The sequence below is a fragment of the Mercurialis annua genome, linkage group LG1-X (genome assembly GCF_937616625.2).
Source record: "Mercurialis annua linkage group LG1-X, ddMerAnnu1.2, whole genome shotgun sequence".
Lineage (NCBI taxonomy): Eukaryota > Viridiplantae > Streptophyta > Magnoliopsida > Malpighiales > Euphorbiaceae > Mercurialis > Mercurialis annua.
In genome coordinates this window covers 67,771,354-67,786,495 of record NC_065570.1, presented here as the reverse complement: position 1 = coordinate 67,786,495, position 15,142 = coordinate 67,771,354, and the positions used below count along the sequence as shown (strand labels likewise).

Sequence of the window (15,142 nt, the reverse complement as noted above, 5' to 3'; positions counted from 1 at the left end):
ATATGTTATGATTTAGTATTAAAATTATGGCACTAATTGTTATTGTTCATAGAATAATAATGATTAACGTAGACATCAATATGCATAATAATATATGTACTAGAATTGTTTAAATTAAAATTTTAAATATGATAATTATATGCTTAATAGAACATAAAATGTATAAATTGTTTATATCATGTATTGTAATTTAGTTTTCATAATCCTATGGTTTTTTTTTTTGAGAAATACCCGCATAATAGCAAAATAATCTCAAAAATACCGATTTGACCATACAAAAACACGGTTTAACTGGAAAAAATTGAAAAATACGGTTTTTATTTGCCAAAATACGGTTTTCAAAAAAAATCATAATTTAAATTTACTAATGATTTACAACCGGTTTACTAAAAGATAAGTTCACTATCGGCTTATTATCAGTTTTCTTTAAAAAAAAAACAAGTTTGCTATTGGTATAGTTTTTAAATTATAAAGGTTAAAGTAAATTATGGCTTAGTTTACTATTAGTTACTATCAGTATTATAGAAATATGTAATAAATTAGTTTCAACTTGTTTATTTCTATTTTACTGAAAAAAAATATTTACTATTAATTTACTACTGGTTTACTTTTAGCTTACTGAAAAAACAAGTTTACTATGTTATTCAGATTTATAAAATTCAAATAAAGTAGTTTACTTAATTTACCAAAAATTTATCATTGGTTACTTCGACATAATTTTTACTCTCGGTTTACCACGTTTTAGACGTCTATATGTTTCCACAATCTGTAAATATGAATTCATGGTTTAGTTAAAACTTTTAGGGTTAGTTACTATTACCCCCATGAGGTTTGGTCCAAAATACTACTTCCCTCGTGAGTTTTAAAAAATCAATTGTTTACCCTCTGACATTTGTGTTTTCTTAACTAATACCCCCTTCCATAAGGGGGTTTTAGTTAGTTGAAACATAAAATTCAGGAGGAAATAATCGATTTTTAAAACTCATGGGAAAAGTAGTATTTCGGACCAAACCTCATGGGGACAATAGTAATTAACCCATACTTTTATCATACACTTTATGCTCATTATCTTGAACTAACATTCAAAGCATGAAAATACAAAAATCCGTATTTGTCCGCCGTTAGAAAGAAACAGTAAGTCATTAACCAAAACAAGAAATACCCATTAATTATACAACTAAAAAAAAAGAGAAAAACAGGCACAATCGTTTTCGTAGGTGTCATCTCGTCTCCTTGTCTTTGTCGATAAATAAGAAATTATACAACTAAAAAAAAAAAAGAGAAACATGCACTACCGTATTATTAAAAGAAGCAACAGTAAAAGAAGCAAGAAAAAAGAAATAAAATTGAGCACCGTTCAATTGTATATTGATTTTGCAAGGATTGAAACGATACCCTAAAACTGAGATTATTTATATGTTTTACCTTGTCTCGCCTAATTTCCTCTAATTCTATATGTCAAAATTGCGGACTTTCCTCCGTACCTGTGGAATTTTAAAAATAAAAGAAACGTGTTTATTTCAATTGGAATTTCACACGAAAAAATACCTATATAGGTAATTGAGATGGATGACACAGTTGTAAACTTATACGCAAGACTTCTGATGGAAGTTAATGGAACAAATGAGCCCGATCAATTAAAAAATTAGGATTAAAAGAAATATTCACATTTTTTTACAGTTTTAAATAGGGTAATTTATTTACAAAAAAAAAAAAAAAAAGAGAATTAAACTTGAGATTGGATAATCAGCTGTACAGAGGAGCAAAGGAAAAAGGTTTAGAAATATTTATATGCATATAATTAAACCATATATACACTTGGTTTCTTCCGTCATGTCTTATCTGCCTGAAGCAGGGATCAGGAAGTTGGCGGTGATCGAATGCTGGTATCGGGTAACATAGCTACCGTCACTACGAAGTACTCGCACCCGATTGGAAGATTGTATGGGTTTGATATCGATCCCAAATTCAGGGTTAATTGGTCAGTCTCTGTATCAGAGGTTAGCTGATCCACTGGATTTGCCCTACTGTGCTCTGCCCTGGCCGACGTAGGAGGCGATGTCTTCACCGTCTGGCGTTCAATATGCACAATCTGCCCAACAATGTACCTCGGTCGGCTCGGAAGATGGTCAGTAAATAAGGCGACAGATTCAGTAGACAAATAATAGTTAAAACTGTTCCGGTTTATCGCCTCATAATGCCCCGTTCCGTTGAGAACAAATGCAGCAATCTCGTGAATTTCTAGCCGGTTAAAAGATATTCTTTCCTTGTTTGCCTGTAGAATTAACACCATTAAAAGCATCAAACTTGAGATCCAAACGAAAAATAACAAAAAAAACATAGTTCGGTATTGTTGCATTCCACAAATAGATTCGCGCTAAATAGGAGACTACCTGCTTCTCGAGTTGATGCTTTTTATATAAAGTGGTAACAAGCTCCTTTTTTTCTTCAAGGTCTTTTCTAAGCTGTTCATTTGCAGCTTCTAGTTTCGGATTCTTGTCGAGCAGCTCTTGACGATGCCTAGACAAGAAACTAACTTTCTCTGCAAGAGCACGGATGCATTTCCGGAACTCAGCGGTACTATCATCTTCATTGTCATTCGTGGTGCTGCAAAATTGAAATTGAAGCGATTAAAGTATTGCCATATTTAATGTCAAAACCCAAACTTTAAGAGCTTGCAACTTGGAAAAGGATAAACATATCCCGATTTATATCAAGAGAACATAAAGTAATACTGAAATTTTACTACACCGAGACAGAGAGGAACCCTCCTTTTCTGATATGAAGTGTTTGATTAACAAATCAACTAACTTAAGTGGTGATGCCAATGCTATCCTTATCAAGTATCAATATGCAATTAAATTTCGACAGGAACTCAAAAAAGAAACCCGGGAAAATTCCTCTTTGAAATTAGAAAAGGTGTAATTTAAACAAAAAATAAAATTTACCAAAAAAATAATAATAAAAACCATTCTCAATTAAAATACCACCTCATTTTTTAAAAATTTGATAAAGTGACTTAAATGTAGTAATAATATTTCAAATTTGGGTAGATTTCTAGAAACAGAAATGATTTTACAAGTTTCAAAGTTCAAACCTAACTACCCAAGTCAAAGATTCAACTGAAACAACTGACAAAACCCTTCAAACTAACTGATGTTAACTGTCAAAAACATTCTCATCAGAACTGGTTTTAAAAACCTCATGATACCAATCATATCACAGTCATTCCAAGTAAAAAATGAAAAAAGATTAGAACAAAACCTGAGCTATAACTCGTTTGGCATACCGAGCAATATATACGAGCCATCTCGAGGTAAGTTAGAGCTTGACAAATATTACATGAACTGAGCTAGCACTGACATCAAACCTCAAATCAAACTGAGGTAGCAGAGTATATATATATGTTAAGATTTAGTATTAAAATTATGGCAGTAATTGTTATTGTTCATAGAATAATAATGATTAACGTAGACATCAATATGCATAATAATATACGTACTAGAATTGTTTAAATTAAAATTTTAAATATGATATTATATGCTTAATAGAACATAAAATGTATAAATTGTTTATATCATGTATCGTAATTTAGTTATCACAATCCTATGGGTTTTTTTTTTTTGAGAAATACCCGCATAATATCAAAATAATCTCAAAAATACCGGTTTGACCAAAATTATTGCAAAAACACGGTTTAACTGGAAAAAATTGAAAATACGGTTTTTATTTGCCAAAATACGGTTTTCAAAAAAAATAGTAATTTAAATTTACTAATGATTTACAACTGGTTTACTAAAAGATAAGTTTACTATCGGCTTATTATCAGTTTTCTTAAAAAAAAACAAATTTACTAATAGTCTAGTTTTTAAATGGCTTATTCACCAAAAAATGCCAAACCTTTGCGTTTTGAGTCAGATTTAGCCAAACCTTTAAAAACCACCAGATTTAGCCAAACCTTATATGTTATGTGTCAGTTGTAGCCATTTTTGAATCGAACCGAAATTGTTGTCCACATGCCATCCATGTCACCTACAACTCAGTAAAATTTGCTGACATGGCACATTCACTAACCCAACTTAATTAAACCAAATAATAAATCCAAAAACATCAAACCCAAATAAATCAAATTAATTATTAATTAATTACTAAAACTCATATTTCAATAATCTCAATATTATAATATTAAAAAAAATTCACCGTCATTTTAATTAATTTTAATCAATCAAAAATCGGCCGCCACCGAGACGCATACGAAAAACCAACCGCCGGAATAATTTTTTCAATATAATTTCTGAAAAAATTAAATATTTTTTTTAAATTTTTTTTACAAAAAATCAGATCCACCATGGTGGTGGGTCTGTCAAAAAATGACAGACCCACCACCGGTGGGTCTGTTCAGAACAGACCCACCGGTGATGGTGGGTCTGTGAGAACAGACCACCATCACCGGTGGATCTGTCACAGACCCACCGGTGATGGTGGGTCTGTTCTCACAGACCCACCGTGGGTCTGTTTGAGAACAGACCCACCGTGGGTCTGTTCTCAAACAGACCCACCGTGGTGGTGGGTCTGTGAGAACAGACCCACCGGTAATGGTGGGTCTGTTCTCACAGACCCACGGTGGGTCTGTTTGAGAACAGACCCACCGTGGTGGTGGGTCTGTCATTTTTTGACAGATCCACCACCACGGTGGGTCTGAATTTCGATAAAAAAAATTATTTAATTTTTTTAAAGAATATTTAAGCATCGAAAATTTTAATAACATTATTTTTAAAAAAATTAGCGGTAATTAATTTTTTTTATATTAATTTTAGATGATTTATATTTTTTATTTAACTAATTAAATTTAACTAAATTTATTAGTCGGCGTGAATTTTAATCGGAATAAAATAAAATATTGAGATAATTAATATTTATTTTAATTAAATATAATTTAAAATAAAAATTGAATTGATTTGAATTAGTTGAATTTGATTTTGTTTGATTTAGTGTTTGGTTTGGTTAGGTTTGGATTAGTGATTTGGAATGCTATGTCAGCTAGTTTTGCTAAGTTGGCAGTGACATGGATGACATGTAGGCACAAAATTCGGTTCGATTCAAAAATGGCTAAAAAAGAAACACAACATATAAGGTTTGGCTAAATCTGGTGGTTTTTAAAGGTTTGGCTAAATCTGACTCGAAACACAAAGGTTTGGCATTTTTTGGTGAATAAGCCTTTTTAAATTATATAGGTTAAAGTAAATTATGGCTTAGTTTACTATTAGTTACTATCAGTATTATAGAAATATGTAATAAATAAGTTTCAACTTGTTTATTTTTATTTTACTGAAAAAAAATATTTACTATTAGTTTACTACCGGTTTACTTTTAGTTTACTGAAAAAACACGTTTATGTTATCAGATGTATAAAATTCAAACTAAAGTAGTTTACTTAATTTACCACACATTTATCATAGGTTACTTCGACATAATTTTTACTCTCGGTTTACCACGTCTGTATGTTTTCAAAATATGTAAATATGAATTCATTGTTTAGTTAAAACTTTTAGGATTAGTTACTATTACCCCATTAAGTTTGGTCCAAAATACTATTTTCCCCATGAGTTTTAAAAAATCAATTGTTTACCCTCTGACATTTGTGTTTTTTTAACTAATAACCCCCTCCATAAGGGGGTTTAGTTAGTTGAAACATAAAATTTAAGGGGAAATAGTCGATTTTTAAAACTCATGGGGAAAGTAGTATTTCGGACCCAACCTCATGGGGACAATAGCAATTAACCCATACTTTTATCATACATTTTATGCTCATTATCTTGAACTAACATTCAAAGCATGAAAATACAAAAATCTGTATTTGTCCGCCATTAGAAAGAAGCAGTAAGGCATTAATCAAAATAAGAAATATCCATTAATTATACAACTCAAAAAATAAGAGAAAAACAGGCACAGTCGTCTTCGTCAGCGTCATCTCGTCTCCTCATCTTTGTCGATAAATAAGAAATTATACAACTCAAAAAAATATAAGAGAAATATGCACCACCGTATTATTAAAAGAAGCAACAGTAAAAAAAAGCAAGAAAAAAGAAATAAAATTGAGCACCGTTCAATTGTATATTGGTTTTGCAAGGATTGAAACGACACCGTAAAACTGAGATTATTTATACGTTTTACCGTGTCTCGCCTAATTTCCTCTAATTCTATATGTCGAAATTGCGGACTTTCTTCCGTACCTGTGAAATTTTAAAAATAAAAGACCCGTGTTTATTTCAATTGGAATTTCACACGAAAAAATACCTATATAGGTAATTGAGATGGATGGCACAGTTGTAAACTTGTACGCAAGACTTCTGATTGAAGTTGATGGAACAAATGAGCCCGATCAATTAAAAAATTAGGATTAAAAGAAATATTCACATTTTTTTACAGTTTTAAATAGGGTAATTTATTTACAAAAAAAAAAAACAAAAGAGAGTTAAACTTGAGATTGGATAATCAGCTGTACAGAGGAGCAAAGGAAAAAGGTTTAGAAATATTTATATGCATATAATTAAACCATATATACACTTGGTTTCTTCCGTCATGTCTTATCTGCCTGAAGCAGGGATCAGGAAGTTGGCGGTGATCGAATGCTGGTGTCGGGTAACATAGCTACCGTCACTACGAAGTACTCGCACCCAATTGGAAGATTGTATGGGTTTGATATCGATCCCAAATTCAGGGTTAATTGGTCAGTCTCTGTATCAGAGGTTAGCTGATCCACTGGATTTGCCCTACTGTGCTCTGCCCTGGCCGACGTAGGAGGCGATGTCTTCACCGTCTGGCGTTCAATATGCACAATCTGCCCAACAATGTACCTCGGTCGGCTCGGAAGATGGTCAGTAAATAAGGCGACAGATTCAGTAGACAAATAATAGTTAAAACTGTTCCGGTTTATCGCCTCATAATGCCCCGTTCCGTTGAGAACAAATGCAGCAATCTCGTGAATTTCTAACCGGTTAAAAGATATTCTTTCCTTGTTTGCCTGTAGAATTAACACCATTAAAAGCATCAAACTTGAGATCCAAACGAAAAATAACAGAAAAAATATAGTTCAGTATTGTTGCATTCCACAAATAGAGTCGCGCTAAATGGGAGACTACCTGCTTCTCGAGTTGATGCTTTTTATATAATGTGGTAACAAGCTCCTTTTTTTCTTCAAGGTCTTTTCTAAGCTGTTCATTTGCAGCTTCTAGTTTCGGATTCTTGTCGAGCAACTCTTGACGATGCCTAGACAAGAAACTAACTTTCTCTGCAAGAGCACGGATGCATTTCCGGAACTCAGCAGTACTATCATCTTCATTGTCATTCGTGGTGCTGCAAAATTGAAATTGAAGCGATTAAAGTATTGCCATATTTAATGTCAAAACCCAAACTTTAAGAGCTTGCAACTTGGAAAAGGATAAACATATCCCGATTTATATCAAGAGAACATAAAGTAATACTGAAATTTTACGACACCGAGACAGAGAGGAACCCTCCTTTTCTTTAAGGTCATCTCCTTATCTCTGCTTCTAAGATGACACCAAGGATATGAAGTGTTTGATTAACAGATCAACTAACTTAAGTGGTGATGCCAATGCTATCCTTATCAAGTATCAATATGCAATTAAATTTCGACAGGAACTCAAAAAAGAAACCCGGGAAAATTCCTCTTTGAAATTGGAAAAGGTGTAATTTAAACAAAAAATGAAAAAGATATCAAGGCAGATCAAGAGAAGATAGATGAATATAAAGAACTGTGGCAAAGAGCTTACGTTCCCAAAGATTGAGCTAAAGCGCGCAAGGAATCAGCAAAAGCAGCAACGCCAACTGGTGCATATACACATGTCTTAAGTCTTTCAAAAAGGCCACGCATTTTCACAGCAGATGCACGCAAGGCACTATACTCTGAGGCCCTGCGGTCAGCTGCACAAAGATGTGTTTGGGCCTCTTCTCTTGCTTCATGTAAACAATTCTCTAAGTGGGCACAATTCATCTGTTACAAGGAAAGAAGCAAAGTTCATAACAACATGTGCATTACATTGTTCAAGAATCATTTCAGACAATGAAGTCAAACATAATTCAACAAGGGAATGAACCGGCCACACGAAATCAGAATAGAGCCACATCTGATAAAGTTAAAACATGACATCAAAAATTACGAAAACTGCTACATGCAATGATGGTGTAATAATGTAAAATCAAAAGGTGGAACAAAAACACAACAAAATCATTGCACTAAACTAGAGAGAAGCACAAAAATCAAGCTAGGCACAAAGCCTTTTTAATCAATTATTTAATTCATAACAAAAATATAGAACATGGATATACACAAATCCTAAAAAAAAAAAATGAAAAAGCAACATAATTATGGCTATCAAGGAGAATTATGAGAAAAATAGATAGTTACGGTATTTAACTCATCTAAGAAACTATAAGAAGAGGTCATTTGACAATTCACAAAATACGAAATAGCCAAGTCAATTAAAAAGTTTTGAAATTGAAAATTCAGCAGAGGTTCATAACTATAAGCCTTTCAAACACAGTATGCTGCCCTGTTGAACCAATCATTTGAAAAAGAGAATGCACAAAGCCATCATGATTTGATCAAAGTCACTCAAATAATATTAGCAGTCCAAACAAAAACAGGAATATGGCACTTCTTTGGTTTATTTCAAGGAAAAGAAAGAAGTTAGGTAATTGTTGCACTTTCTTTTGTTTGCGTAACAAAAAGGTGAAAGAAAAGAAAGGGAAAAAAGAGAAACGGCATTTTCCAACATCCCTATATAGCCCCATAACATTTCACTCTAGTTTGATGAGAAACAGAAGGGAATGCAGAATATTAAAGATGGAAACTTCAATTTATAGATACTTCCGATTTATTTGTTATCAACATGCCAGTAAAATCAATCGTTATAATATCATTTCTTTTGTTATGAAAATTCAGTCTTTATTCAGAGTCCTTATTCAAACTTTTGTCCCAGAAATATATATTTATTTTCTTTTCTTATTTTCTCCTCATTTAACTCACATGGTTCTTTTTCTTTTTTCTACCACAGTTTGTGCACCAAATAAGTGTAAATGAAAAAGAGCACAAGGCAGCAGAAATAAGAAACTACCCAAATTCTAATATCTATTGCATTTCTACCCACATTTTACCAATTAACTCACAATGTAGTTGATTATAAAAATCAAACTAAAAGAATACCAAAACACAGCAACAATAACACGGATTTACTATGACAAAGGAAGAACATAACAAAATGAAACAGCAGTAAAATTAGAAGTGGCCAGTGTTCTAATACCTGAGATTCATCAAGAAGCTTCCGGCTCATTTCTAATTCTCCAGTAAGAACTGCAACATCCTCCACCGCAGCTTTAAGCTTCTTTTCAGTGTCACCCAACTGATTAGATTTCTCATCAAGTTCTCTTTGCAACTCCAACAAATCATCACTAGTTTTAGGCTCATCTGCAGTATCTGAAGCAAGGATATTCTGAGGTTCAGGCATGCTCTCAGCTGTGGAACTGCTGGCCAATGACATGCCCAGCTGTGCCACCAACTTATCTTTACCCTCTTTATCACTAACCTCCAATTCTTCACGATGTGGCTCTGTCATCAGTGAATCCAATTGAGTATTTAGCATTCCAGAGGAATCCATCATATTTTCATCGACCCCATCTCGACCTTTGCTCGGTTGCCTAGTGAGAAGCCCTAGTTTCAAATCCATAGAATTAGAGATGCAAGAGACCTCATCCATGGGCTCTGACGTTGATATATAAGGAACAATGGCTTCTCCATCATTTTGAGTGGGTTTGCAGATATTGGATTTCACAGATGGATTGTCGAAGTCAGATTCAACATTACTACTTGAAAGTTTTTGTCCCTGCAGGTACTGATCAGACAACCTTTGCTCTAACTCTTGAATCCGCTTCTCATATGATAAGCACTGCAGTTGCTTTGCCTTAAGCATAGATTGAATATGCTTCCCATACTCGTCTTTCAGCTGCAAGGCTTCAGCTGTCTTCTCTGCAGCATCCCTCAACAAACTTTCCACTTTACTATCATCTAATGACTCATATTCAACTTCCAGACTGAGGGAGCATATGATTGCTTTTGCAGAAGCAAGTTCAGCTTTCAGTTTTGCATTCTCAACTTCCATCTTACTAGTTCCAGCGATCTCTACTAACTCACAGCCTTCAAGGAGATCGGAATCGTCTTTGTCAAGAGAATCCACAACAATCTCTTCTCCCTCGGCCGAATGAGAACTATCATTAGACATTGAAAATGAACCTTTCAGGCTTGCATGCTTCTCACTCTTTAAGGGCAACCCAGCCAAATGCTCAGGAGCATAGCGATCCAGGTCTGAGATGTCAATATCAAGCAAATTCGCATCAAAAGGAGCTATATTGACATCGCATTGACTGGGAGTATCATATAGTCCCATGGCAGCTAATACATCCCTGGGTATATAGAGACTATGTGCTTTCAGAAACTCTTCCCGCCTCCTGACCTCAACATCCCTCTTGGTAGCAAGCCTTTCAGCCAGTTGTCCAGCCATACCCATGTAAAGTTTCATGGAAGCCCTCCTCCTCACTACTTCTGCAAGGCAGGCTCTATATGCAGGACCAATTCCACGAACCAACTTCAGGTCAATAAAAAGATCACCCTGACGCACCATTGCCTCTCTAAAAACTGGAAACTGTAACTTAGCATCTTTAATCACATACGAAACATATGTTATCTTTTGCATATAATTATGTACAAAGACGGTCATCTCATTTTTCTTATCCTTGCAAAACTCAAGGAGCTTGGTAATCGAACGGCCACAAGACTCCATTTTAGGCAAATGATTCTTGTCATGGACATCATACATAGGACCCAGAGCTGAAACAGCATCATGAGGGCGAAGTGAGGAGGACAATTGGGAGGACAGACATTCATCCACAAGCTTCTTTACCGTGTTTACATCTTTGCTGCATGAATAAAAAACATGGCCGCATAAGTACATTAAACTTCCGATATGATAAAAGCAATGTAATACAAAAGGAAGGATTTGACCCGAAAGTACAAGAGCAGGTAGATGGGTTTCACAATCTTCTGCAACTCTAAAGGGATTAACTGAAGGACTATACTGCTGAGTATCCTTCAGCAACTTAAAAAAATTAATGAACTAAAATCTTGTTTACTCAAATTCTTTAAATTTATGGACTCGACTTGAAAATAAAATATATTAATGAAACAAAGCTAAATTTCCCCACACAAAAAAAAAAGCTCAGGACAACCGAGTCTTCGTCATGCCTATAAGATATTCTATACAAGTTCAGGAAGAAAGGTAGTTCAAAACCATCTATTGTAAAATAAACCAAAAAAGGGTAAAACTAACATCAGTCTTCAAATGCCATAGATCTTCTATATAAGAGACCAGTAAATATCTTTAGAAAATGATAGGAAATTATAACTGCAAGTACCTTACCATGCTTTTTAAATTAAATCACTATGCCCACTGTACCCAGTCATCCGATCAAATTAAGACCATCAGTTATATGGTCAAAGTCTAAAGTAGCTCTAAATACTTGCTAGCTGGAGGAAAAAAAACAGGTAACGTCACATTCTCATATCCAACTCAGAACTAACAAATGGGCACTAACTAGTGACGGGGAACTCAAAGTTATCTTTCTAACCAGGCAAACCCCACGCCCCCAAGCAACCCCAACTCCTTTCTTTTTCTCAACCAAACCCTCAGTACAAAACCTATTTCAAGCCGCCTCTCAGTCTAACTAATATTTCACTATCATAATACAGCATCTACAAAAGTAGGTACTACTTACCTCACAGCATACCGTGGTGTACCTGTGAATTTAAGAAAAACATTTATATTTTTCTTGGCTCAGTGTACTGAAAACTGAGAAGCATAAAATTATTAAGAATACATCAGGTTCATATGACAAACCAAAAAAAGTCATAATGAGTAAACATGAATAACACTAAAATCAATACTAAGACAAGAGTACCATAATGATAACACAATATCAGCTGGGAAAATATTTAAAAAGGTCCAAAAGCCATGTTTTGTAATCCAATAATGCATAATCACAATATTATTTTTACTTCAAAATTTAAAACGATGAGGGAGTAAGTCAATCAACCTTAACGATTGCATTATACTCTTTTGTTCATTGATGAATTTTTGATGCTCTCTGATGGTAAGCTCTAAATTTTTAATAGGAAAGGAGGCCCTGCAAGCAAATAACTCCTCGACCTTGCGCTTCACTTCACCAAACATCTGCTTGAATTCCGAAACCTTCTTTTCAAACTGCCTATGAGAGTTGCTACAATTCTCCACAGCCTTCCTCAAGTTTTCTTCCTTAACAAAATCTACTAGACAAGAGCGTGATGTGGACTGCAGAGCTGGATGAACTTTGACAGACCTCAGTTTTTCTAAATCCCTCTTGTAATTTGTTAACAGTTCAGAATGTATCCTGTACTGCAATGTATACCGCTTCATGAAATCTGAGTAATTCTGACTAATCATCCTATAGTATTGATCCAAATTACCCCTAGCAACATCAACTGCTCTCTCCTGCACCTTTTGCTCTCTCAAGAACCTCTCACAATGTGCATACTCGGCATGGGTTCTACTATATATAGCATGACCCCTATGATAATGATACCTAAATTGCCTCTCATAGGAAGGCAACGCCTTCAAAGCCGGGTCCAAAGCATCATCTAAGGGGTGCGGGTCATGCGGACATCCTGGCGATGAAGGATCTGCAACTTCAAGAATATCAATTCGTTCTGGTTCAGGGGGCAGAGAAGTGTTCTGGAGCCTAGCTCTATTAAAGATAAACACCTCTCGGTCACTGGATGGAAGCTTATAAGCAGAAAGAGGCCGTTGGGATTCAAGTTTCATATCCAAACACAAAACAAGTTGCTCGCTGAAACTAATCCCAGAGACAGATTCAATATATCTCATAACCGCCTCCACAGGGGTTGTTTCATTACAATCAAGTTCATAGGAGTGGCCATTTTCCGCTATGTGGACCAAAAGCTTACCCTCATGAACTGAAACTTCAGTAATGCTAGAACTCATCTTATCTTTGGGAGCAGAATTCCCCAACAAAGACCTTGAGCTAAAATCTACAGTTACTTTGCCCAATCAAGCCCAGAATATAATTAAAAACACTTCCCACTAAATTTGTATTAAAACCAATGGAAGGCTTACCTTCTTTAAGAGCTTCAATCCAAGGTACTTACCCAGTAAAACAGCCAACTTTGCCTGAAACCGACCGAGAACTGAATCAACAAGATACCAATTGCTAAAAATTCACCATGAGAAAAACAGACACCCACCAAACATTTATCCAAAAAAGCTTCCAACTTTCCAATCCCTTAGAAAAAACCACCAATTCCCAACAGCAGACCCACCAGCAAAAATGTGAATAAAACCCTAAAGCAACACCGACCCACTATCAGAATCACCAAATCACAAAACACACACGAAAATCATCCCCCAAAACCCCCGATTGCGCTTTTAGGATTTTTCAGAAAAATCCTAAAAATCAAACCCAAATTAATAAAAATAGGCAGCTTCGTTCACAATTTTAACAGCGAAACTTGAACAGAGAGAGAAAGAAAACAGAAAGCAATTACGTGAAGATAAGATGAGACAAATCTAAAAAAAAAGGTTATCTCCACGAAACGTCTTTTAATTTTCTTCTTAATTTTTTATAATGTTCTTGTTCTGTAATCTAAATTTTTCTCTTGAGGGTTAGAATATAAATAAAATTGGTGCTGTTGGATTAAAAAAATAAACAAAAAAAAGAAAGAAAAATGGTAGAGAAGCTTATTTGAGAAGCAAGCACCTGCAGGAAGCAGACGAGGTCTGTGTGTCTATGTTGTGTGTTTATAGCAGTTGAAAACTCGAACAAGAAAAGGAAAAAATACAGCTTTTTATATCATTACAATTTACTTATTGATTATCTTTTTTATAGTGATTTTTGTTTTTATAGTTAAATTTTTATTTAGTCTTCTTCTCCATGTTTATTTAGTGTTCTCCTTCTTGTGCTTTTTTTTTTTTTATGATCAGACTCCTTGTTGTACTTGGACTTTCGTAAAGAAGTAAATAAGGAGTGCCGTGGACTCCCTCGCATTCTAGGAGTTTTTAAAGAAAGTTAGTATACTATTATTTTAAATTAAATAATTTGTATTTTTATCTTATTTATTAAGTATTAGCAAAATTCTTATAAAATAACATAGTTTTTATGAGTTTTTGAATTATTTATTATTTTAACTTTAACTTTTATTTATTTAAGACATTATTTTTAAAATACCTTTTTTTCCATATTTATTTACATATTTTTCATCTCATCGCCGAGCTTCTTCCGATGAATTACTCGATATCGTTTTTAAATTTTTTTGTAATTTTTTTGATTTTTTGTGATAATTTAGATTTTTTATAAAGAGACTATTGTAGATCTATTATTTTTTTATTTATAAATTTCTTCTATTGTTCATATAATTATTTTGGCTTCTCGTATTCATAGATTTGTTCTTTTATTTTGATGCTGCTGATTTTGTAAAAATAAATTAATTTATAGTGTATTTGCAGTATTTTTATGGTGTATTTACAGTATTTTTATGGTGTATTTACGTTATAGTGTATTTCTGGTATTTTTCTAGTGTATCTATATTTTTCTGGAGTTTTTGCAGTATTTATGATATATTTTCAGTGTAATTATTACACTATAAAAATATTATATATACACTATAAAAACGCTAAAGTTACACTGAAAAAATGCTATAGATATACTATAAAATATTATAGTTACATTAAAAATGCGATAAAAAAAATGTTAGAAAAAAGTCTATAAAAAAGAGCATAAATCATTAAAAAGTGAAAAAATATATTTTAAAATTTCTTAAAAAGAAGGTATTTTTGAAAAAAAAAAGGTACGACTTGTAAATATGTTTAAAAATAATATAAATATGAAAATAAAATACAATATAGTGTACTATAGAAAATTTTCTCTTTATTTAACTTACTTATTTAATTTAATTTAATTTTATATTTTTATATTTTTAAAAGTTACCATTAAACTAATTTAATTTAATTTAAATTCA

The 15,142-nt window shown here is 33.5% G+C and overlaps 1 protein-coding gene across 5 annotated transcripts; it reads right to left on the bottom strand.

The window, feature by feature from the left end:
• Positions 1 to 1,611: 1,611 nt before the first annotated feature.
• Positions 1,612 to 14,043, bottom strand: LOC126683445 (autophagy-related protein 11). Of its 5 annotated transcripts, XM_050379385.2 has the most exons (7): positions 13,885 to 14,033; positions 13,245 to 13,298; positions 12,169 to 13,159; positions 9,327 to 10,995; positions 7,797 to 8,017; positions 7,143 to 7,356; positions 6,462 to 7,024 (listed from the first exon to the last, which is right to left on the bottom strand). In XM_050379385.2, exons 3-7 carry the CDS (start codon positions 13,110 to 13,112, stop codon positions 6,608 to 6,610), a joined length of 3,465 nt encoding a protein of 1,154 aa, XP_050235342.1. In that variant the 5' UTR covers positions 13,113 to 13,159; positions 13,245 to 13,298; positions 13,885 to 14,033; the 3' UTR covers positions 6,462 to 6,607. The 5 variants fall into 5 exon arrangements, with proteins under 5 accessions (XP_050235319.1, XP_050235342.1, XP_050235327.1 ...); XM_050379370.2 differs by having other exon boundaries at positions 13,245 to 14,033; XM_050379354.2 differs by having other exon boundaries at positions 12,169 to 13,298.
• Between the last annotated feature and the right edge of the window lie 1,099 nt (positions 14,044 to 15,142).

Coding starts and splice junctions, on each gene's coding strand:
- LOC126683445 (XM_050379362.2), bottom strand. CDS start 13,112: ATGAGTTCTAGCATTACTGAAGTTTCAGTTCATGAGGGTAAGCTTTTG. Junction 10,996..12,168: donor AGTATAATGCAATCGTTAAG/GTTGATTGACTT, acceptor TTATTCATGCAG/CAAAGATGTAAACACGGTAA. Junction 8,018..9,326: donor AGCTTCTTGATGAATCTCAG/GTATTAGAACAC, acceptor TCCTTGTAACAG/ATGAATTGTGCCCACTTAGA.